We start from the raw sequence: 25,897 nt of genomic DNA, 5'->3' as shown, positions 1-25,897 counted from the left end.
AAGAGTTAAAAAAAATAAAAAAAAAGTTAACTATAAGCTAAAGAATTTGCTTTTTTTTTACCATAAATATTTACTATCTTAATAAATAATTCCTATATCCTAATTAAATCTATCACATTTATTAAAATAAAATGACGTGATCAAATTAAAACTTCATATTTTATTTTTTTTTAAATTTCTTATTTTAAAAAAAGTTAGTTAAGAAATTTATAGGATAAAAATAGCATTTAATTTTTATATATTATATTTAGTTTTCTATTTCAAAAAAAAAATTTAAAAAAGACTACTAACTACAAAATCAGATTAAAATGTTATTTGATTATTAAGTTTAATAAATTAAAGCCACAATATCTTAATAAGCTAAATTGTAATTTTATGAAATGTATGGTATACTATAAAGCAAATAAAACCTTATATATTTAACTATTGATGTATAATTTTAAAAAATATAATTATACTAAAATTGTCTCTGTACATTTTTATTAATTTAATAAATTATCTAAATTTCTTTATGTAGTAAATTGACAAAAAAAAAATGTTGGTTTGATAAGTAAATTAAATTAATGATATAGGTAAATAATTACCTCATTGTTATTATCCTTATTATCTATCATTTATAAGAAAAAAAAAATATTTTTATTTATATTATTTAAAATAATAATTATAATAGAAAGTGACGTAAATGGTTAAAAGTTTGAAGCATCAAATTATTACGAACATTTTAACAATTGGAAACACGAGATGTGAATAAAAATATTTTGACTATTGTCATGCAAACTTTAAAATTTTACTTAAATATTGCTCTTACATAAATAATATCATTTAATCTTTTCCAATTTAAATATGGAAATCCTTCAAAAAAAAATTATTTTTGATTAACACTAAAATTAATCTTTCTAACTAGCTAATAATTGTAATGAAAACCAACAATACCATGATAAATATTGCAAAAATTTTTAATTATATAATTGAAAAAATATAATCTTAACAATATCTTTTTTAACTATAAATGAGCATCAGAAAGTTTCTCCTTTAAATTCCTCTTAATATATTGTTTACTAAAAAATTATTTTTAATTTAAGTATTATTTTATTTAAAATTTAATTAAATTTACTATTTTTAAAATTTACATAATTTTATTAATTTATATCAATATATATTAATATTAAATTAAATAAATATATATTATTGTGATTTTTTTCAATATTTTCAAGTCAAAAATAAAATTTAATTTGTTATTCTTGGACAAAATATAAATAAAATGTTAACTATAAAATAACAGTAAGAATAAAAAAAAATTTTTATTTAAAAAGAAGCTTAAAAATATTTATTTATATAAATATTTCAAGGCATTCAGAGAGATGGACAATTTTACTTTTGACTTTCTTACAATTTTTATCACTTATAATTAACATATTTAAATCATCAACCAAATCAGGGTTAGTTTTTATAAATTCATTGTTATAACCTAACCACTCTATTTCTTTAATTTCCTCCACATATAATAATCGTTTCTCAATATCATACCAATTATTTTTATTGAATCTCTCTCCTGATTCATTTTCAAAAATTATATTTGAAGGATTTAAATTACAAAAATATGTTGATCCATGAGATATTAAATCTCCAATACCATTAGTTTTTAAATAAATTTCTGATTTTCCATAACAACATGTAGGGCATATAATTTGACCTATAGGATATATCTCAAAAATATTTGTCAAATTATCATAAATTTTTATATAAATACGTTTAAAAAATTTACCATCAATTACTATATAATAATCCATATATTTTCTAATAGATTTTGATGATACTAAATATTTACCACATTTTTTACATAATATTTTATAAGAATATCCCTTTAAACTATTTTCTCTCTCTTTATAATAATTTTCTATACAACTTTTTTGTAATTTTAATTCTTTAATTGAATTTTCAATTTTTATTTTTCCATCATTTTTACAAATTTTTGAGATTTCTTTACAAAATTGTTGTAATGTCTTTTGCCTTTGAATATTTATTTCACAGGATGTAGAGATATATGATGGATAATAAAATAAATATCTTTTATTCATTTTTCTTATTATTTTTGGAGCTCTTAAACATGAATCCATATCATAAAGGCAATCATTGATATTAATATCTAAATCACGTTTAGGTAAATTGTATTTCCAATCAACAACATGTGTTGTAACCATTATAAACATTCCTTTTTGTTGAAATTTATTAAAAACAGTATTTCTTAATATTTCATTACTTGCTTCTACATTTGTAAGACCTAGAACTTGGATATCATGATTTGAAAATATATCATTAAAATATTTTGTAATATTTTTAACAATATAATTAGTCTGAACAAAAACAATAATATGATGTAAATTTAAAGTTAAAATTTCTTCTTTTAAAATATTTATAACTTTTTCTAACAATAACAAAGGTGGTTGAATATCCTGTCTTGAGTAACATTCATTAATTTCATTTATAATAATATTAAAGTCAGAAAAATTTATATCAAAACAATTAAGATGCCCAATGTGTTTTTTTAGTATATTATACCTTTCTTTTAAAAACTCAGTAGTATAAGATAATGGTAAAATTGAAGATATTAAAATGGCATGAAAGTATTCCTTTAAACAATTAATAACAACTATCATTTCTTGAATTTTAAAATTTTGATTTGATAACTGAAGTTCAAAATCAATTTTTATTAAATCTAACATAAATTCGTATGTTGATATACTGGGTAGAAGTGAATCTCCATTCTCATTAAAAGTATAACCATTATCTTTTAAAAATTGTAACTTCATTAATAATCTACTAACTTTCATCTCAATAAGACCCTTATGATAAGAGTCTGGAATATCAAAAGGATACAGAGCATCATAACAATTTTGAAAATAACTTAACATTTCTTCTTGATATGTTTTTGGAATAGATATTTTTGATAATCTTGTTTCAGTACATATTTCAATAAATGAATCTATTACATCATCAATATGATATGAATAATTTTTAGATATATTTACATAAATTCCAACAATTTGATTATCATTCAATTTTTTCATAAATAAATCCTCAAACAAATACTTTGATGTAATTCTATTTTTATGACACTGAATATCTTCAATAATAAATAATGTAAAATCATCATAAAATATTTTTTGTTCCATTAATAAAGAATTTAAACATCTATAGAAAAATATAGGTGTAACTACAATAACATCATTTGCCAAAAGTTTGTCCACTGTGTGTTTTGAAAAATCACCTAAACATCCACTGAATATAGAAATAGAGCCTTGAAAAAAATTTTGTAACGCTGCACTTGCTTCTGATAATGATTGCAATGAAGAAACTAGAAGACATACTCTATATGGTTTATTATTTGTAATTGACAATGATATATGATTTCTTATTATTTCATTAATACAAATTTTTCTTCCAGTTTTAGTTGGTATAATAAGCATGCATGACTCTCCAAGTAACGCTGGTGTGATGCACTCTTTTTGATAATTTCTTAATTCTACTTGAAATTTACTTAATAAATTTATTGTATCTTTTATATTATAATTAAATATGTTTTGACTTCGAAATTTTCCGGGATGTTTAGGATCAACAATTAATTTATCCTCAAAATTTATTCTATCACTTGCCATTCCTTCATCATCTACTTTATATTGAGAATCTAAAATTTTTGTAAATTAAACAAAAGTTTTATACTTACAATTAATATAATTTGTTGAATCTATATCTAAATAGTTCAAAATAAATTTAGTTTCAGGAAATTCATCTAATGTTTGTAAAAAATATTGTAACCATTCATCATAATCACCCTTAAAAAATGAGATAAAAGGTAAATTCCTTATCAAAACACAATTAGCATAAATATAATTGTTTTTATCAAGTTTAATAATATTATTAACCTTACAACCAATTTCCGTAAAAGCAGCATTTTTTTCAATCAATTTTTGTATAAATTTTTTTGTCGGAAGTATATTAATTAAAATATAATCAATTTGTGGATGTTTTGAGGAAAATATAATTTTGGTAAAATTTATATGTTTTTCTAGTGGTATTATATTCATTAAAAAATCACTCCATGGAAAATCAGCTATATGATAAAAGAATGATTATAAAAAAATTTTTTTTTTAAACTTACATATAATTGTTGTAGCAATTTCCAAAAAACAAAGACTTTTGGTGAGAACAAATTTGTCAAAAAATTCATTACCAGCTTCAATTTTATCTATTCCCTTTTTTTCTAATGATAACCAATCATTTTCATAATCTAATGTTGAAGCAATTGATAAAATTCTTTTTAAATGAGGATAAATAATGATATTTTTTATTTCATGTTCCCAAAGTTTTAGTCTTGGTTTAATAGGAACAGTACAATAGCTCATTTTAGAAATAATAACTACAATATAATATACCAAAAAAATTTTACATTCCAATAATTTTTTGTTTTTTGAATATTAAAAATGATTTGTCATAAGTATTCCAATAAAGAGTCAATTGATATTAATATATACTTTATATCATTTGCAACAAAAAAAATCTTAATAATTGTTATTATCTTTAGAAATTTCAAATGCCTAATTAACAAATAATATAATAATTATTTTCAATTTATCAACAATGTACATTATTATTAGAAAAAGTTCATTTTTAAGCATCCATTATTCAGTTAAAGTTCTATTCTTCTACATTTTATGCATGCATGATAAAATTCTTCCGGTTCCTGACAATACTTCTTTAATATCTTCCTATTTTACGTTATTTCCGATGTTTAAAAAACATCAAAGTTAAACTATTTATTTTGTTTTAAAAATTTATTCATTTTTTATATACAAACATAACATTCAATTTACTTTGTTTCTGTAGAAATGTAATTTATTGTTAGTTAACATACAGTAATAATGTATTTAACTTCTATACTTTATATACAGTTAATGAACATTGTAATAAAAAAAAGTTCTCTTTACACGAAAATGAGGTGGTAAGATGCTTTGAATAAGTTAAAAGAAGTAGATTATATAATTTACTGTTTTTAAAAAATGGAAAATTCCAAACAAGTTCCATCACTTTCTGATTTTAATTTTGTTAGAATTTTAAGTTCAAATCCAGATTTTAAGGTTTGTCAAAAGTTATATCAAAAAATTAACATAATTTAATTTGTTTAGTCAATATGTTTATTGTTTGAAAATAAGGAGACAAAGAATCATGCTATACTACTTATAAATAAAAAACCATTTGATATTGAAACAATAAATGAATGGATTAAGACATGTTCATTGGAATACATTGATGAAAATGATATTTTTGGAAATTATTCTTTGACTTTAGATCAACCATTTAATAGTAAATTTTTATAATTTATTTAAAATAAATAAACATATCCATTTTTTTTTAGAGAACAAGTGCACTTTTATTTACCCATGCACGGAAAAACTTATTATTAAGTACAGTGAACAGAAAGAGTATTTAATCAGGGAGACAGGAGAAAGTTATAAAAAGATAACATTACCATATTTACTAGAGAATAATGTTAGTGAGGTTACCTGGATAAAAAACATTTTTGAAAAAGATTGTGAAAAAGAATCACTTATTTTTAAAGATTCTGATCCTGATACAGGTTTTTTATTGTTAGCTGATTTAAAATGGGATAGAAAGACAACTTCAAATATGTATCTTCAAGTATTAGTTCAAAAAAAAGGCATAAAGTCTGTTCGTGATCTTAATGAATCTCATTTACCATTGTTAGAAAATATTCGTGATAAAGTTAGTATTACACTTAAAGAAAAATATAATTTAGAAAGGAATGAATTTACTATGTACTTTCACTATCAACCAACTTATTATCATTTACATGTTCATGTAACACTCCTCTCACAAACTCGTACTTCTGGGTTAATAACAAGCTTATTGTTGGATGAAGTTATTGCAAATATTAAATTAATGCCTAATTACTATCAATTAGCAACATTATCATTTATTGGTAAGGAGCTTGATGACCTATGTCAGCGCCATCTTCATCAAGTTTGACAAATGTGTGCTTTATTTCCTACCTTTAAGAAATATTCCATCAACATTTTATCAAACAAAGGTACATAAAACATTTCATGTGTACAATAAAACGTAAATATAATGCCAAAACGTTTGGTACTATAGCTATACTATTGTGTCACTTCTAAGATTTCATTTGTTGTCATTACCTATATAAGTAAAGTTTTTTTTTTTCTATACACATACATACATTTTATCACATTGGATGTTTTTTTATGACAGAGTATTTGCTTACTAATTACTAATCGTCAAAACATTAACATTTCCTTTTGACTTCTGATAAAGTAAAATTTCAAGCTCCAATTTTATCAACAGTACTAAGTATTATTTAATTTGTCGATTTTTTTTTCTACCATTATTTAATATTATTTTATTATCATATTTATTCTTCATTTAAAATGGATGTTTGGAGTATGCCAGTCGGAGTTTCATTGACTCCATCATTAACTCCTGATACTATTGTTGCTTCGAGTTCATCAGCACCAGCATCTTCATCACACTCAGAATGTTCCACTTCACCTGACAGAGAATTGGTCTTCGATGAAATCAAAGATAAGGTGGATCTTGGATGTGAAAAGCTACAGAATGATCTTCTTGGAATTGGTATACTTCTTTCAAGTGAGGAAATTGCTGAACAATATGTCAAAAGTTGTCCTTACTCAAAAGCTATTGAAGTTTTAAGAGAAAATATAAAGATTGAGAAAAAAATAAGACAGATTGCAAAAGCTGTAAGAAGACGTGTAAGAGTTGAGATAAATAATACACCTGATTCATTATTATCATCAAAAGTATTAAATGAATCAACAAATAGTGTTAATGTTTCTTCACTTAAAACTCCAGTTACATCCAGAATCTTTAAAAACAAATTTTGGGGAGTTTGCAAAGATCTTGGGTTTAATGAAAGGTCTCCCTTTTGTGAAGGAAGTGTAACAACAAAAATCACAAAAGATAAAAGAAGACCTGGAGAGACTGTTTCAAAATATAGGTGTACTAAATGTTACAAAGAACAAAGCCAACAAAAGCCATTAATTTCTTTTAAAGATGGTTCAGTTTACCAAGATACATCTTTTAATAATACTCCAGAGACTACGCCCAGTCCTGATCCAGAGATATCAAGAGAAATCAAGAAAGAATATATATCAATTGGGTACAGAGAATGTATTTACATTTTGTGGTCATTTTCAATGTTAACACCTATCGAATCTTGTTATTTATTTGGAAAAACACTAAACTATATCCTTGAGAAAGAAGATTACCATCGTTGGTATGTTGCCTTAAAATGTTTAGTTGTGAAAGTTAGTTCAATTCAACCAAAAATTGGAGGTCCTGAAAAAAATGTTCACATTCTAACTCAACCATTTACAAAAATCGCGGATAAAATTAGATATGCTACAAAAGGTACAAATTTGTTTGATGATATTATGGGTAAAAAATATGCAAAAGTAGATTATGGGTTTGTTGGTATATTATTAGATAATCAAATAGATCAATGTCGGATGAAGCATTTCGTTAATAATGAAGATTTTGTAAGTTACATTCAGAATAACGTTACTGATGAAGCAACACTTATTTTTGACGCCACATCAATTACTGCTTATGTACTTTTCTTAAGTAGTGATTCTAAATATAAATATCAGATTGTTACTTCCCCGAACAAAGATATAGAAGTTAAATTGGACGTCTTTAAACAACATATATGTGCAATTAATTTTAATATGCAAACAGAAAATATAAATGACAAAGATTCGAACGATTATATCAATTCATCCCTCAGTGCATTATCTTTTTTCTACAACGAAACAAAATTCAAGACCAATTTTGGTTTTAACAGCCTTTTGGCGCAAATCAGTTTTAATCTCTAAGATATTCTTTCTTGTAAATAATAATCGTTATCTAATTTTTTCTACATGTTATATTATACAATAAAATATGTCATAAAATGTTTCATTATAGAAATTAAAAAAAAAAAACTAAGTTTTAATAACGGTACATACTTTATTAAATTATATATAAAAAAATCAGTTTAATCAATTTCCATTTCTTGTGGTTGCTTAGTTTCCCCATTGATATCTTGACTTTCTTCAGCTGGTTGAGCAGGTTCTTTTTTTTCCTTTTTTGGTGGCTCTACCTTTGGTTTTGGTCTATTCATAATTGGATTGACAATTGAATCCAATAAAGCCTTAGCATTTGAAATTTCGCGACACCAAACATGTGGGGCATCGTATTTAGCTTTCTTAGCTTGCTTATCCTTATTTTCCCATACCCACTTTCTTTTTTCTTCAACAGCATCTTGCACTTTTTTGACATCATTTTTATCTATATGACTATATGCTTCGACACCATTATTGTATTGGTCAATAAATTTATCTATTTGCATTATTTTTGTCTCAATTGCTTCAAATAAAATAGCTCTGTTTTCGTACTCATGATATCTCTCAACTACAGGATCACCAATTTTTTTTAGGAATGATAATTTTTCTTCGTAAACTTTTGTTTCAGCATCTTCTCCATCTTCATACAACCAATCTTCGGTTTTTTGTAAATGTGCCTTAAATTCATCAGCTTCACTTTCTTGAATGAAGTCAGCAAGAACCTCACAAAGTTTGTCTCTCATGTCATAAACATATTCTTCAACAGCATTCTTGGCATCAGCTTTTTGTTTTTCCAATAAATCTGTTTGTTGCATTTTGAGCTCAAAGTCTCTAGCCTTATAAATATCAAAAATGTATGGAATTTGTGCTTCAACAACAAGTTCAGTTGAGATAGTCTTTGTCTTAGGAGCAGCTGGTTGCTGTTTTTCAGAAGCATTTTCTTCACCTTCTTTTGTTTCTTCACTAGGTGGATTTTTAGCAGCTTCATTAGCCTCAGCTTCAATTTCTTCTTTACAAAGTGGAACTACTTCATAAGCAGTAGCACCAAAAACTTCAAAAATACCAGAGTTATTAACACCAGCTTTTATCTTAACCTTCTTATCACTACCATCAGCATTTGGTGTAACTCCTTTGACAACCCAACGTCCAATAAAATTTTGTGGTTGTACTTCATAAGGAGAGTTGTACAAACCATCAACAATAAAATCACCTCTACGAAGAGTGGTGATTAATTTGGTGGATCCAACTTCTGCATTTCCTTTCCACAAAGCTTTTAAATCATTGCTATCTCCATACTTTATAACAATTTGATGTCCCAATTTTTCGTAAAGAGCAAAATCACGAACACGAACAGCTGGAGAAAGAATAGCACATTGAAGAGCAGCTCCACGTGAAATAGAATCATCTTGATTCATTGTTGTTTTGGGTTCCATTCCAAAAACATCTTTAATTATTTTCTTGAATGATGGTATACGTGAAGATCCACCAATAATTTCAACCTCATTAATTTTATCAGGTGTGTATCCAGTTTCTTGTAGTAATCTTTGTAAAAGTGAACGAACTCTTTCAAACAATGGTGCTGCAACGTTTTCAAATTCTTCTCTACACATTTTTCCTGTAACATCAACATCATTCATGAAACATTCAATATTTAATGGTAAAGCAATACTATTAGTAGACATTTGTTTCTTAATTTTTTCACATTCATCCAATAAACGTAACCAAGCACGTGGATTAGTTTCTGCGTTAATTTTGTACTTTTCAACAAACATTTTTCTGAAATGTTCTCTAATAGAACTGTCAAAATATAATCCACCAACATCAGTATCATAAGTATATCCAACTATTTCACATTTTCCTTTATTAAATAGACATAAAGTTGCTTGTACAGATGTATGACCACCATCAACAATAACAACAACTTTAGGTGGAGATCCTTCAGGTGGAAGATCTTGTTTATAAATACCATAAGCAGAAGCAGCAGCCGAATTCTCATTAACAAGTCTAAGACAATTCATTCCAGTTAAGTCAACAGCAGCCTTTAAAGCTCTTCTTTGAACATCCGTAAAGTAAGGTGGGACAGTAACTACTAGATCAGAAACACATTTAATTTCTTCACATGATAATTCAGTGATGGATTTTAATTTAACAAACAAAGCAGCAGTCACTTGTTCGGGTGTTAAAATTTGCTCCTTATCAAGATAATTTACTTTAAGACCAATGTTATCATTATCCAATTGTACCATTTCACATGGTATGTATTTCTTCATCTTTTTAGCTTCTGGGTCACTAAATTTAAGACCAAGTAGTTGTTTAAAATTCAATACAGTACTTTTAAAATTCGTATTAACTTTTTGACGAGCAGCTATTCCACAAACACGATCTCTCGATCCAAAAGCGACACAGGCTCTAAAAAATTAAAATAATACAAATGTTTAATCAAAATATAACATACGGTGTAGCATGAAGTGAATAATCATTGGTAATAACGTCAATTCCACCTTGACGAGCAACAGCAATGTAACAGTTCAGGTTTCCGAAATCAAATCCGACTACAGCCATGATTTTTCAAAATATGAGACACTAAAAAAAATGTTTTCAAAATTAATTTTTTAAAAATGATAAAAAAAAATAAAATAAAAAGACGACAGTAATACTAAGCAAGAAAAAATATTAATTTTAAAAACTGCATAATGGGGTATCATTAGTCCAATATTGCAAATCTTGTGTTTGGTGTGGGAGACTTTTCTACCCTTATTAGTAATGTTACCAGGCAAACCTATAACATTGATACCAAAAATCCTAAAAACCAAATATACATTACGATCTTTAATTTGGTTGTTTTATATAAATTTACTAAGGGAAACAAAAATTGAAAAACTATAGGAAGCAAATACGAAGATCACTAAATACGCTATGATTAATTAATATTTAAGATCTAATAAATAAAAATGACAATGATAAATAAAAAGTTTGTTTTACATTCACATCAAAAATATCATAAGAAAATGTTAATTCATTTTAAAATATATTAAAAATCTTAAAAAAAATATATACAATCGGAAATTTTTCTACAAAAATATTTTTATATACAAGAATAACTACTAACTTACTCCCTCGCAACTTATAACAATAAATTAAAGTTTATAACAACTATCAAAGTAATTTCAAGACATTATAAACTTATTTAATAACACCATAAATACACAGAAAAGTAAGTGACAATTTTTAAGAATACAATAAGTTTATCAATATAATATTATCTGATAAACAAATAATATTGTGAGATATTTAATAATCATAATTCTAACAAAAGATACCTAAAATAAATATAATGTTTAATAGTATAAAAAAAATTATTTTAAAATTTTGAAAAAAAAATCTATTCCCTCAAAACCAATAAATTTCCTTCAGGAATTAAAAAAAATAACTGACTTTTAAAAAAAAAGCTAAATAATACCAAGCAAAAAAAAACCTATGAATAACACATACCCATAAATTACTCAAAAGAATCACCACAGTTATATCTAGGTTGTATTTTCCGTCAGAGAGGAGCATTCACTAGAAGAATACTACATACACTTTATAAACTATACCTTAGTATTCTGGAAAGTTCCAGAAAAAGGGTCGTAGCATCATTATTCCAATAGATTTATTTATGTTTTAAATTTTCTTTATCATTCATATTATGACATTAACAGGTATGTTTTGTGTTTTCGCCGAAATAAATTTGACAATTTTTGTGTGGGTTTTCTTTTAAAAGTATTTTTGACATGTCTGAAAATTTAGAAAATTTGTTGCAAATTAATTGATAGACTATCGCAAAATACTAGACTATCTTATTCTTCCTCATACATGAAGTCTACTAAAATAAAATTTTTGCTCCATCAAAAATTTTTTTTTTCTCCTCTGGGTTCAGCTTTGTTTGCTCATAAATAGTATATCTATAACTAGATCAGATAGAGATACACTTAATTTTAGTTCAAATGTTATGTACGAGTAAAAGTTTATAAAAATATTTTGTCTCCTCCAAACATAGAAGAAAAGAAAAAGTAGGTGGAATTAGATAGGAGATCTACTGGATAATGAAGAAACTTCAATAATTTATATGTGAATACTTTTCCAATTTGTTCCTTTTTATTTTACTCATTGGTTAATTTTTTTTTTGTTATTTTTTTTTTAATAAACCACCTACTCAATTTTCTCCTTCTTAGTGTCATAATATTATTTTCTTATATTATCTTAACGAAAGGTTGTGACTAATGAAAAGTTGTTTAAAGAGGTTTTACTTCTATTAAAGTATCAATTCAAAGAGTGTTTCTAAGTTGTAGCAAAACTTAGCCCGACTATCACAAAATATATATATATTTAAATGTTCTCGAAGGTTCTACTATATTATATTACCAAGTGTGTACATTCATATATTTTCCATGTATGTATATAGTATAAAAGTACCATTTAAGAGGCGAAGAAGAAAAAAAAAACGCTTATTTACATTAAAGATAATTTATAATTTAAAGTACAGGAATATTTTTAAACCATTAAGTTAAAATAACAAGAAATTTTACATTAAAAATATAACTATATTTTATTAATGAAAAAAAAGGTTATTTTATTTTGTCAAATCAAAAAATTTATTTCTAGAATTTGTAAATAACTGGTATTTTCTAATGCTACTAAGAGTTAGTTTATCATTATTTCCATTTGAATTGGTAGACATATCAAAAAGTTATTTAAAAACATTACATCGTTAAATTGTTAAAAAAGTTTGTCTAATTGTGTGTTGGTTATATAAATTAGATATTGGAATGGAAAAATTTATTTTGTCTTGAGAATAGACATTTCACGATAAATTTGACATATTTATTGATGGAGAATTAGAATGATGATCACATTATGATAGATAGAAATTCATTATAATGCAATAAGCTTTATAAATAAAAGTAGGAGATTTGTTTATTTCTATAAATAGTTTTCTTAAAATATATATCTTATCCAGATGAATTATAAAAATATAAAAGATGAATATTTTGAAGTTGTTGTAAATGGCTTTTAGCTAAATCTGTAAAAAAATTTTTTGTTATTTCTATTTACCAAAAAATATATTAAAATTTTCATTTAAATATCTAGGAAATTCAACAAATTATATTTATAAGTAAAATCTTATTTTATATTTAATAATTTTGGTAAAAAATTGATTAAAAAATTATTCTCTTAAATGTGAGAAAGAAAGAATATGATAAGAGATATTAAATATGATGAAAATATTTATGAATTTTTACCAAATATTTAATAAAAACTTTTTTCTTTTTTAAGAATATAAAAAAGAATTTAAACATTAAATATCAAATAAATTTTACTTTCTATTTTTGTTTAGTTGGAAATATTTTAAAATAGATTGAAATGTACAGCATTGTAAAGATTTATAGTTTTATTTTATGGCATGGTCCTAATAAACTTAAATTTTAAATGCTAACAATCATAACTTACTATAAAAAAATGCTATATTTATTGGAATTTTTACTGATCAGAATAAATAATAAATATATAAATGATACATTTTTTTTTTGAAAATAAAATGTTTCTTGAATTATTTGTTGGTATTTTATTCCATATTTTAGTACTTTCTTGTGTATACTTTAAATAATGTTTTATTTAAAATTTTTAAAACTTTTATTTAATCTTTAAATAAATTTTGATTGAAAATAATCATTATATGATAAAACTTTTAAACCTTTTATTACAATGATTATAATTAAGTTCAATCATAAGATCATCAATCTTCTTTGGTGTTAATTAAGACAGAAAAATGTTTGTAAGTAATGTATATACTTTTTATCAGTAGAATATTTTGTTATTAATATCTCATTTCTTAAAGATCTTGGTTGGCACTTTATAAATCAGGTATATAATATCATTGTTATATAAAATGAGTAAATACCTTATAGTTATTTTTAAAAAGCCACCATAATCATATTCTTTTTTATTTTCCTTGAAAATTCAGAAAATTAGTTAATATATGATTTTTGCCTTTTCAAATGTCATATGTTTCTTTATTTATTTTATAAGAGTTGTTACATTTTATTTTTATCCTCTAAAAAAATTAAATATTTTGGTACTATTTTTTTAGAAACATCTATGTCATAGAATTTAATTATCTATCTTTTTTTACAATTAGTTCTATTTTTCTATATATAGATAATTTTATTATCAAAAAAAACGTTTATTAAAACTATTATTTTTTTTTATTAATTAAACTAAGAAAAGATATTTTAACATTAAAAAAAATGTCCAAAAGTGCTATAGTTATTTTCTCAAAATGATAAGAATATTTTATATTTTTGTTTTATTATTTTAATTTCTAAACAATGTTTAAATATAAATATTTGATGAAATTAGTAAAAAATTTTTTTGAATATATTTATTTTAGAATGATATAAAATAACAATTTATATTTTGATTTTTACTTTTTACTTTTTACTTTTTTTTCTATTTTATAAAAAAAAAAAAACTTTATTTTTATTTAATTTTTAAATCATCAACTTATACTTCTTTAATATAAATATTACTAAAATGGCACTTTTTTTTTTAAAAAAGTTGTACTTGAAAAAAGTTTTCGATTATTTAATGTACTCTATTAGTGAAATTTAAAATATATTATACTTATATATATACATAATGATATTAAGATAAAAAAAAATTGAAATTAAATATTCATTTTTTGAGAAATTTAAAATTTTTATTTAGACTAAAAACATATTTTTACCATCTTTCTTTTACAAATTTTTTTAATACAAGTATAATAATATTATATTTTATTTTCACGTATAAAAAGTACTTATTGTAGTAACAAAAAAAATGTAAAAAATAATTTAAACTATTTTAAAGATATATAAAAAAAAATTTTTGTTACTAACTTGGGTAAAATGAACTAAATGTCTTAGAATCTATCCTTTTTACAATTTTCTTAATAATATGTGTTATTGTTTCACTCTTCATTTAATTTCATTATTTATTTTATTATATATTTCAATAACGTAATTTCCTAAATTTAGGCAAATTCTTTAACAATTTTTTATATTTCAAAGTGTAATCACAATACTTCTACTATTAAATATAAAATAACATAAAATTTTACCTTTTTTATTCTTATTTTAGACTACTTTCTTCTTCTTTTTTTTTCATTTTTATCACATTAAACTTTTATCCTAACTTTTGCTATATACTATATAATCTTCTTTAACTATGGCATTATATGTCAAAGAAAATAGCTCTTTTCAAGCCACACCCTTTGAAAGTTATCTTCAACAACCTAAAAAGACTACTACTTGTAGTAAAGATAAAGTTGATAACAACACTTTTGACAATAGTCATGATAATATTATGAAATTTGAAGATAAATATATTCCTAATAATCTATCCCTTACTATGACTAGATCACGTATTAATTGTGAAGTTTTGGATAACGATTTACATGAATTAAAAAATAGAAGTAATACTGATATAACTAATAACAAATCAGAAACTCCCTCATTTACCTTTTGTACAGGATCTAATAATCAATATAATGATAGTACATCCAAAAAAAGCCATAGAGTTAGAAAATTAGGACATATTTCAAAACAAAGTCAATTTTTATTATTAAATATTGGTGGTCAACAATTTAGAATTAAAACAAATACAATAAAAGTATGTTTTATAAATAAAAAATTAATTATATATTTTATTTTTTTTTTTAATATATTTTATAGTATCGATGTCCAGTAAGTCTTTTAGGAGTATTTTGTGATATGACACATGAAGAACGTCTAACACAATGTGATGGTTATATTGAAGAAACTGATGAATATTATTTTGAACGGTGTGGTCGATTATTTGAACCAATATTTGATTTTTTTACAACGGGTCACTTTCACAAACCAACAGATATTTGTGAGGAACGAGTTTTAATGGAAATAGATTTTTGGAAAATACAAAAAACATACTTTGCTCCATGTTGTATGGGAAGTAATGAAAAATTTGTAGAATATGAGGGTATTGATGAATTTGATGATGATTTTAATAATCCATATTCTGGGAGAGATAAAGGTTGGTATAATAGTTTTAGAAAAAAATTATACCGTATTTGTGAGGAACCAACATCAAGTAGAGTGGCACAAATATTTGGTATAACATCAATTGGAATGGTAATTATTTCAGTTTCTGCAATGATTGTTGCTAGTATGCCTGAATTTCAAAGACATATTAATGGTACAAATAATTCAATGGCATTTAATGGTGAAGGTGATCCTATATTATTTTTAGAAATTATAGAATGGATTTGTATGATATGGTTTACAGTTGAATATATTTTAAGAATTTTGGTTGCACCAAAAAAATTTAAATTTATTATCTCTCCACTCAATTTGATTGATATTTTTACTATTGTTCCATTTTATCTTGAAGTTATACTATCATACGGAGGTAAGTTTGTTTTTTTATCTATCATTATATATTTTTATATCATTTTGTTTTGATATTTCACTTCTTTAAAATTTCAATGGTGGTTTGTATATATTTGTTTTAAAAAAAAATTTATAACCTTAAAAATTGAGTAATTATACAATGTTATTATTTTTTTCTTCACTTTTTTTTGTAGAACATCTAGCGACAATCAACGATTTGTCTTGTAAGTTTACATTTATTACATAACCAAAACTTTTTTATTGTTTTGGATAAAGTTAGTATGTATATAATAAGGTTTAACCATTAAAATTAAATTTTTCTTTTATTTGATTTCTAATTTATCAAATTTAAACTTTATTTTTATTCTTTTATTTATATTATAGCAATGCCTAACTATGCTGTTTCTACGATTGTTGATTTGAAAGCACTTGCTTTGGTTCTTAGAGCTGTACGTGTTATGAGAGTAACGAGAGTTTTTAAATTAGCAAGATATTCAAGTGGATTAAAAAGTTTTGGATTAACTGTTAGAACAAGGTTTGTTTTCATTATTTTTAAAATAAAAATGAAAATCTTAATTTTTTTTTTATAGTCTTCCTGAATTATCAATGTTGGGTTTGTTTCTTTTAACAACAGTTATCTTTTTTTCAACATTAATGTATTTTGCCGAAAAAGATGAACCAAACACCAAATTTAAATCTATTCCTGCTGCATCATGGTGGTGTATAAGTAAGCTTTTAAACCGAATTTTTTTTTATATATATAATAAAATCTTTTTTTTTTTTAATTTTTAGTTACAATGACAACAGTAGGCTATGGTGACAGTCTCCCTACAACAGCATTTGGTAAATTCATAGCATCAGGAGCAAGTATAGGAGGAGTTTTAGTATTAGCATTTCCAATAACTATGATAGTTGAAAATTTTTCTAAGAATTATGCAAGTGAGACAAATGACTTTCAAAAAGTAAGAATTAGAAGAAGAATGGCAAAAGCTTATGGATAGGATATTTAAAAATACCAAACAACATCTACTTTTTAATACAAAAATGATAAAATAAGATGTGAAACATGCTTTTATCATAATAGTTTCATCTTTAACTTTTTAAAAAAGTTGTTTATAAAAACAAGTTTAAAGAAGGAAGAATAACTCAATAAATTTAAATATAACTTAATATAATATTAAATCTTTTTTCAATACAAATTGTTATCATTATTATATATTTTAAAGAAAAATATTGTAAATACGATTTAATAGAATAAATTTTCTATCATGTTTTGTTCGAAAAATAATAATTTATCTTCATTAACATATTATTTTTATAACTTATATATATAAAAAAAAATATTTATATTCTACATATAATTATAATAATATAAAAGTATTAACAATTTTATATGATTATTTATTAAATCAAATATACTATATTTTAAATAGAACTTTATTGTTAAATTTTTCATATTATATTTTTACCCAAAAATAGTTATAGATGATTATAATTTTATTTACATTACATTCAAAATAGATTTGACCTTTATATTTTATTTTATCTGAAATAAAATAATATTTTTTTTTTTGTTTTTAAAAATAAAATAATATAATTTTTTATTATTGTTTATTAGTATTAATATATTATATTAAAAACATTTTAATTGAAAATATTTAATCCTTATTTTTAATAAAAAAAAAAGGAAAAATTATTATGTAACTATAATATAATACATTTGTTTAATTACCATTTTTATTTTTAATATTTAATAAAAATAAAAAAAAAAGAGACATATCAATATTCACAATTATTTATATTATATTTTTATCATTATAAAATGAGTAAGAAAAAAATATATAACAATAACAGCAACTAATTTAGATATTATTATTACTATTTTTTGTATGTTTATTTAAAAGCTCAATAGAACAATTTGTTACATCATCATTTTTTTCGGTAAGATGTACCTTATCAAGAAAAACATTTTTAGTTTCTTTTAAAAAGAAAAATGAAACTAAAAGATTTATGAGGCCAAGGCAGGCAACTACAAAATATGCCATTGGGGGCCAAAAAGTATTAAGGTATGGTAACATTGGTGAGATAATTGAGCCAATTCTTGCCATTAATGAACAACTTCCTAAACTACTACTCCTGACGTTTGTTGGCATACTTTCAATTGCACAAAGATAACAAGCATCCCAACTAAATTCAATAAAAACAACTCCAATAACATTTAATATTAATATAACTAGTCCCTTAAAAAAAATTATATAATTAATAAATATCATATATTTTAAAAAAAAATCTTACATTATATTTAATTGCTACTAATAGAGCTAGAATACCAAAGCAAATAACTACAATTGCTTGTGCTCCTTGATGAAAAAGTCTTCTTGTAAACCATTGACAATGACTATCAATGGTTGGAACGATTAATTTTGAAAAATATATAGTAAAACCAAAGAAAAATTGATTTATATAAAGATTACCAGATATTTCACTACTATGTAAATCTATACTATAACCACACAATGATGCAACAAACCACATACACCAAAGTATAGAAAGTTTTTTTAAAATAATTTTATCTTTTAATAATTCTAAGAAAGATTCTTTTTTTGTAATTGGTTCATGCTGAATTTTTACATACTCTATGTTTGATAATTTAGCAATAATTTTTTCACTTTTTATCATTTTTTCTTCCATATTTTTGTAATGATACCATGTTGGTGATTCAGGAAAGTAAAATATAAGTAACAATATAGCTGGTATCACCATTAATCCACTAACTAGTAGTGCTGATGCATAATTATTAAAATAATAACATATTGCTGTTAAAAGAACTCGAGATAAACCCCAATTAAATAAACATTTAATAAATATTCTTTTATCAGAAGGTAAAACTTCCATACAATAAGTTACTCCACTATTTAATGAACCACCATTAGCTAAACCAATTACAAAACGTGAAAAGACAAAAAATTTAGAATTATCAATAAAACTTGATATTAAGATAAATGAACATCCTAATCCAACATTAATTATACTAGTTTTTCTTCTCCCAATAGCATCACTAAGAATTCCAAAAAAAACTGTTCCAATAAGGACACCAAAAAATTGTAATTGTGATGAGAATGCTACCATATAACTATCATCACTACATACCCAACCAAATTTAAGAGCAGCTGAGTAAAAATAATTATTTTCATACTCTAGTTTACATCCAGAATTGAAGATTGTACAATTTTTACCATAATTTCCGACTCCTTCACATCTCCATTTTGAAACATAATTACTAAAAATAGCAAAAATCATCTGTGTTCCCATGAAACTTTTAGATTGCCATAAAAAAAAAACCAAAAGATTAAATGTATTCACCCACTCTGGAAACCATTTTTTTCTTGTTTCTGTAGACATTATAATATAAGTTAAAAAATTTTAATATGAAAATTTAACTTTTTTTCTATAAAAAAAAATGCTTGATAAAATAGTATTATGATGAAAATAAGTGTATCTAAGTAGTTAAAAAAAAAGTTTTTTTTTTTTTAAAATTCAAAGAATTACACTTAATGATAGGTTCAAATTAAAAATTCATTATAAGGTGAAAATTTTTTATTACATGTAAAAATAAATGAATAACACGTGATGTCAAATTTGGAGGAGATTCAATTAAGTACTGATTTATTGAAAAGATAGGTTTATTTTATAAATAAATGTTTTATTTTAATTGCTAATAGATTGTGAAGTATTTTTATATCCATTATGAATTTTATTCTAATGTTGAAGATTTTTTTATCTTCCTTGGTGAATCTACTTACATATCAAAGATAAAGATCAACATATAAGCTGTAAATGATTAATTACATTTAAAGGTAATTGATGAGTATGTAGTATAGTTTGATCAGAATCAGTAAAATATATTTTTGAGAAAAAAAAAAAAAGTCTGTTAGGTGAAAGTTTTCCACCACAAAAATTAGAAACATAAATAAAAATGTAAAATATTTTATGAAATGTTTTGATTTTTATAGGCAATTCATTGGAAAATCTCCTATTCCATTTTTACAGTAAAAGTTTTTTTTTAATAAATTAAAATTTGCAAAAACAACAAATGTTTTAATATTTATAAAAACTATTATATCATTAAATTTCGAATTAGAAAGTTTTTAAAAGATTAATATATAAAAAAAAAGTGATAATCATATTAAAAATTTAATGTATACATTTTTTTGTTTATCAATTACTTATGATAAAATTTAATATATTTATTTGAAGGTTTTTAATGATAAGATTGATAAAAGTATTAAAAAAAATAATTAAAATATTTATTTTTGAACCCAATTTAATAATATTGTTATTTTTATGAATTAATTTTTTAATTTTTGATTTTATTTATAATTGCTTACCAAAAAAGCTTTTTATTATCTATTTTCAATTATTTGATAAAATAAAACTTCCTTATAAAAATTGATGAACAAAAATAATTTAATAAAATATTTAAATTATTTAACTTTTTTTAACTTGTTAATTCTTTAAATCTTTACAATAGTTAAAAGTACAAAATACTTTAAAATTTTTTTTTCTTTAAATCCTTTTTAAAGCAATAGAATGTTATTAAACAAACTTCAAGTTTTATTTTGTAAAAAAATAAAAAATTTTTTGATTGAAAGGGCAATATTTTAAAGCATCCTGTAAAGTTTATAATTTTTATATAATTTGTAATTAAATATAGTAATAAAAATTAATAAATGATAAAATTTATTAAAGTGTCATAATAAAAGTAATTAAAAAATTTTTTTTACAAATTTTTTATTATGTAAATTATAAAATTAAAAAAACTATACTGTACTTTTTTTATAATTAAGATATATTTTTTTGTTTTTTTAACAATAAATTTCTTAAAAAAAAAAATCTTGTTTATTTTATTATATCATTATTAAAAATAGTATAATTATTTATATTTATAATATCAGTTAGAATGGTTGTATATCAAATTATATATTTTTATAATGAAGTTAACGATTATTTTTTTAATTTATATAATATTACTATTTTGTATATCAAATGGTATGTTTAAAATAATTTTATATATTTTTTTAACATATATAATATTTTTAAATAGCTTTAGCAAATGGAAATATATTAGAAATTGCTTGTAAAAGATATCCATTCATGCATATGTGTAGTGTAGCCAATTTCGAAAGTCAAAGAGATGAAAGTTCTTCGAGTAATTTTAATGATAAAAATAATAATGATAAGAAAATTGTTCCTATAAATGAAGAAAGACTAATAACATCTAGAGAAATTGATGAAGAGAAAGAAACAAAAAATCCTTTTACTGATGAAACTTCAACATTTAAAGATTCATCACATTCAAGGGATGAGGTAATTGAATATTGTAGAAATTATAATATGAACTTTGCAACCAGTTGCACTAAAAAGATAAATGAAACTGATAGTGAAATATTAAATTTTTGCAACTCTTTCATCTCACATTGTGAAGGTGTTGATTATGAAAAAAAAGACACTGATAAACATTCACATAGAAAAGTTGAAACAGATGCTGAAAAAGATTTAAATGAATTTAAACATTTTACAGATGAAATGGTTTGTTAAATATAAAACATAAATATTTTCTTTCTTTTTTTTTAAGCATAAAAAACGTAAAAAAAAAAAATTACGTCCCTGTACAATTGATTGTGATGTTAAAATTTATAAACATTGTACAAATGAATGTAAATGTGATTATGAATATCCTTCTGTTCAAAAATTTTGTAATCCACCACCAATGCCATTATTTTTAGAAACATGTAGATTATGGTATAATAGATGTCCAAAATTTGCCGTAAGTAAATATTTATTTTATATTTTTAAACATATTTATACTTATTTAACTTATTTTTACTTTTAGCAATATCATTACTCATCACAATTTATTTATTCTAAAGCTTCAAAAGGAAAAACGCTTCCTGGTTCAACTCATCTTGCTTCTGAAAGTAGTGGATTTCAAGGACAAACATAAAAATATTATAATATATTAAAAATATTAAAAAAATATTAAAAATATTATTATTATGATATTTTATATAATTATTCTTTTAATTTTTTTTTTTTAAATGTTAATACATTTTCTAATGCTAGTTTATAAAATAATTATTTTATTCCTTCTATTTATTAATTTTCTTTATTTTTAAAATATTTATTTATTATATTTATATATATATATATTTATATATATAAAAATATTTATTTTAAACAACTCCACCTGTCTTATAGATTGGCACTTTAAAAGTAGATACCTATATAAATTAAAAATGGATACAACATATTTAATTTATATGTTACATATATCGTCACTTTTATGCATCTTTTTTAACTAGAACAATTTAATTTCATAGCTACATAAATTTGCATTGTCACGTATTATTATATAAATTATTATCAAACATCAAATATTATTATCAACGAGAGTTGTCTTTATATAATTATTATAGCTTAAAACAGTTAAGTCAATGTAATATAGTATAAAATATTTTTGTATCTCTTCTATCTGACATCAATCAAAAATTAAATCGACACTTGTAACATTTATATATGCCATAATAATATATTATTGAGAGATTAAAAAAAAATTATCATGTAAATTTTTATCATACACCATTTATTTCTTTATTTCATTATAAATAAATATTATTTTTTTCTATTAAAAAAAAAATGACATCTCCACCTTCTCTTATTAATAAAGATACTTTTAAAAATATATAAATTAATTTTTTATCAAAAATTTTTGTACATTTTAAGAATATAAGCAATTAAAATTTATTATAATAGTTATATTTTTATAGTTATATATTTATAAAAAAGTTTTATTTTTAATATATTATAAATATATATAATACATATTTATAAATATTTATTATAAAATAAAATAATTCTTTTAATTTTTTTTTTATTTTAAATAAACATCAATATTATATATTTAGATACATTTAGTTTTAAAATATTTTTATTATAGAGTGTCCCCTATCATTATTTTAACCCTATCTCAAATATGATCAACGTTATAATCTTCATGTAATTTAAAATATAACATTATCATTAAGATATATTACATTCATTTTGTTATTCATTTTTATTTTAATATATATTTTTAATATCATTTATTTTATTATTGTTTAGATTTTTGATATAAAATATAATAATGACTGGTTTTGTTCAGACATCTTCTTCAGGAGCTACTGATGATGATTTTTATGAAAATGAGATTATTAAAAAAAATATTGGTAATAATACTAATAATAATGTATTTCAAAAAAGTAATAAACATTCTGGAGCTAAAGAGTTAGCTAGTTTATATAGTAAAGGTTTGTAATATATATTTTTAAATTAATGATATTTATATATATATTTTTTTTTAATTAGAAAAACGATTACAGGAAATTATATCATTAACTTTTGGATTAAGTTTATTAATAGTAAATGGATTTTTTTTAATATTAACAATAAATCAAATAAGTATATTATCTTTGGTAAGTTGTGTCTTTCTTGGTATATTAGCTGCTGATATATTATCTGGACTTGTTCATTGGGCTGCTGATACCTGGGGAACTGTTGAAAGTACATTTGGAAAAGCTTTTATTAGATCATTTCGGGAACATCATGTAGATCCAACAGCTATTACTAGACATGATTTTATTGAATGTAATGGTGATAATTTTCTTGTAATAATACCTGTAATGGCTTTTATAACATATCAACATCTATTTTATGATGAAGAATACTTAAAAAGTTGTTTATCAAAACATTGGTTTTGGTTTTTATTATGTATTTATGGGGCAATGACTAATCAAATTCATAAATGGTCCCATACCTGGAAAGACCTTAATCCAATTGTTCAAAAATTACAATCATGGCATATCATTTTACCACGCCAACACCATAAAATTCACCATATAGCTCCACATGCCTGTAGTTATTGTATCACTACAGGTTGGTTGAATTATCCTCTTGATAAGATTCAATTTTGGAGAGGAGCTGAATGGATTATTACTAAAATAACAGGCCTTCAACCAAGAGATGATGATCTGATGTGGGCTATGAAAAAATAAATTAAATTATTTTATATAAAAATATATATACATATATATTTATATGTAAACATATATATTTTTTCATATGAAATGTTTTATTAATAAATAAGGAAACAAGAAAAAAAAATAGTTAATTTGTAATAAGTAAAAAAAAAAACCATATTACTGTAGCAATTTTAAGAATTGCACATATTTCCTAAATTTTTAATCCCAAAATGATAATAAAAATGACATTTAATATGAAATAATACATTAAAAAGTAAAGTGTACTTTGACATTCGGCAGATAATTAAATAAAAAAAATGTATCACTACTTATAGAATATAAAAACATTTTTTATTACATACTACTGACTGAAAAATTAACAAAATTGTACTTTTTAAAAGTAATGTAATAAAATTTTAAAAATGTAATTTATAGTTTTTTTTTGTGTTATCATTAGTTTTACTTAAACACCAATTGTTAATGGTGTTCTGGCTCATTTCCAATTCCTTTTCACAACATTTGATAAAAAAAAAATTTTTTTTCTTCTTTGACAGTACCTAAAAGATGCTGCAGTGGTGAAATATTTTTTATGAGAGAATTTTGGAAAAAATAATTAATTAGTTGATTAAATATATTTTTTTAATTTATGTACTATGTCTTGAAATGACATTTATTATAAAATGTGTTAAAATAATTTATTAGATTTTAATTTTTTTATTATAAATAAAAATTAATTTCATTATTTTTGTTCTTAAAGTCAAAGACTCAAAAATTATAATTTTAGAGAATCTATTTTGAAAGTGATTTATGGAATATATATCAACATAAATCTTAAATCATAACATTAATATTGTTATTTACAAAAAAAAATATTGATGTTTTTTTTAGATCATATCTAATTTTTTTAAAATTAAAAGTACAAAAAATGTTTAAATTTTTCATGTCATTTTCATAGTTGTTTTCATTGTTTAAGACATTTCTGTCTCTTAAGTATGCTTTTATTTAAAGTTCTTATCTATCTATCATCAAAAACCGCTTTTTGATAGTTTAATTATAAAAAAAGTTACTAAAGTTTTTCTGAAGATACTTGTTTTGAGGGTTCACTGATATTAAAAAAAGAAATCTTTTTTTTAAATTATAATCAAAAAAAATTTGTTTCATATTAAAAGATTAATTTTAAAGTATATTTTTTTTATTTAGAAATTAAAACTTTAAAAAAATATATGATTGATTAAAGGTACAAAAAGCATTGGAACAAATTTCTTCTTGACACCTAGATCACTAAAATAAAAAAAAATAATAATATAATATACAAAATTACCTGAGGGCTTTTTTGATTTTTTTTATAAAAGTGTTTTTAACAAATTATGAATCTTTAAAAAGTTTATACAAAATTAAAAAAAACATTGTCACAACTTATTTCTTATTTATATATATTTAAAATTAAAGAAAAAATAAA

The 25,897-nt window shown here is 22.4% G+C and overlaps 8 protein-coding genes across 8 annotated transcripts; 5 read left to right on the top strand and 3 right to left on the bottom strand.

Moving 5' to 3' along the window:
• Nucleotides 1-1,331: 1,331 nt before the first annotated feature.
• On the bottom strand, nt 1,332-4,403 carry SRAE_2000200200 (P-loop containing nucleoside triphosphate hydrolase domain-containing protein; the record flags this gene model as incomplete). The annotated part of the gene is made up of 5 exons (XM_024653020.1): nt 1,332-1,693; nt 1,766-3,685; nt 3,725-3,833; nt 3,924-4,111; nt 4,160-4,403. The coding sequence occupies 5 exons, from the start codon at nt 4,401-4,403 to the stop codon at nt 1,332-1,334; spliced, it is 2,823 nt and encodes a 940-aa protein (XP_024506538.1).
• A 654-nt stretch (nt 4,404-5,057) lies between these two features.
• SRAE_2000200100 (m7GpppX diphosphatase) lies at nt 5,058-6,045 on the top strand (the record flags this gene model as incomplete). Its single annotated transcript, XM_024653019.1, has 3 exons — nt 5,058-5,135; nt 5,184-5,361; nt 5,414-6,045. 3 exons carry the CDS (start codon nt 5,058-5,060, stop codon nt 6,043-6,045), a joined length of 888 nt encoding a protein of 295 aa, XP_024506537.1.
• Nucleotides 6,046-6,464: 419 nt separating this feature from the next.
• SRAE_2000200000 (Hypothetical protein) lies at nt 6,465-7,928 on the top strand (the record flags this gene model as incomplete). The annotated part of the gene is made up of 1 exon (XM_024653017.1): nt 6,465-7,928. One exon carries the CDS (start codon nt 6,465-6,467, stop codon nt 7,926-7,928), a length of 1,464 nt encoding a protein of 487 aa, XP_024506536.1.
• A 161-nt stretch (nt 7,929-8,089) lies between these two features.
• SRAE_2000199900 (Heat shock protein 4) lies at nt 8,090-10,499 on the bottom strand (the record flags this gene model as incomplete). Its single annotated transcript, XM_024653016.1, has 2 exons — nt 8,090-10,346; nt 10,393-10,499. The coding sequence occupies 2 exons, from the start codon at nt 10,497-10,499 to the stop codon at nt 8,090-8,092; spliced, it is 2,364 nt and encodes a 787-aa protein (XP_024506535.1).
• A 4,683-nt stretch (nt 10,500-15,182) lies between these two features.
• Nucleotides 15,183-17,382, top strand: SRAE_2000199800 (Potassium channel family and Potassium channel tetramerisation-type BTB domain and Potassium channel, voltage dependent, Kv family and Potassium channel, voltage dependent, Kv9 family and Ion transport domain and BTB/POZ fold domain and Voltage-dependent channel, four helix bundle domain-containing protein; the record flags this gene model as incomplete). The annotated part of the gene is made up of 6 exons (XM_024653015.1): nt 15,183-15,626; nt 15,689-16,400; nt 16,576-16,605; nt 16,766-16,916; nt 16,972-17,108; nt 17,174-17,382. The coding sequence occupies 6 exons, from the start codon at nt 15,183-15,185 to the stop codon at nt 17,380-17,382; spliced, it is 1,683 nt and encodes a 560-aa protein (XP_024506534.1).
• Nucleotides 17,383-18,243: 861 nt separating this feature from the next.
• Nucleotides 18,244-19,783, bottom strand: SRAE_2000199700 (Solute carrier family 22 member 15; the record flags this gene model as incomplete). Its single annotated transcript, XM_024653014.1, has 2 exons — nt 18,244-18,621; nt 18,677-19,783. The coding sequence occupies 2 exons, from the start codon at nt 19,781-19,783 to the stop codon at nt 18,244-18,246; spliced, it is 1,485 nt and encodes a 494-aa protein (XP_024506533.1).
• Nucleotides 19,784-21,372: 1,589 nt separating this feature from the next.
• SRAE_2000199600 (Hypothetical protein) lies at nt 21,373-22,385 on the top strand (the record flags this gene model as incomplete). The annotated part of the gene is made up of 4 exons (XM_024653013.1): nt 21,373-21,430; nt 21,486-21,970; nt 22,017-22,208; nt 22,275-22,385. The coding sequence occupies 4 exons, from the start codon at nt 21,373-21,375 to the stop codon at nt 22,383-22,385; spliced, it is 846 nt and encodes a 281-aa protein (XP_024506532.1).
• Nucleotides 22,386-23,564: 1,179 nt separating this feature from the next.
• Nucleotides 23,565-24,471, top strand: SRAE_2000199500 (FI14826p; the record flags this gene model as incomplete). Its single annotated transcript, XM_024653012.1, has 2 exons — nt 23,565-23,727; nt 23,786-24,471. 2 exons carry the CDS (start codon nt 23,565-23,567, stop codon nt 24,469-24,471), a joined length of 849 nt encoding a protein of 282 aa, XP_024506531.1.
• Between the last annotated feature and the right edge of the window lie 1,426 nt (nt 24,472-25,897).

Source organism: Strongyloides ratti (genome assembly GCF_001040885.1).
Source record: "Strongyloides ratti genome assembly S_ratti_ED321, chromosome : 2".
NCBI lineage: Eukaryota > Metazoa > Nematoda > Chromadorea > Rhabditida > Strongyloididae > Strongyloides > Strongyloides ratti.
Note: the sequence above shows the minus strand (reverse complement) of the source record. Positions and strands in the feature narration are given on the sequence as shown.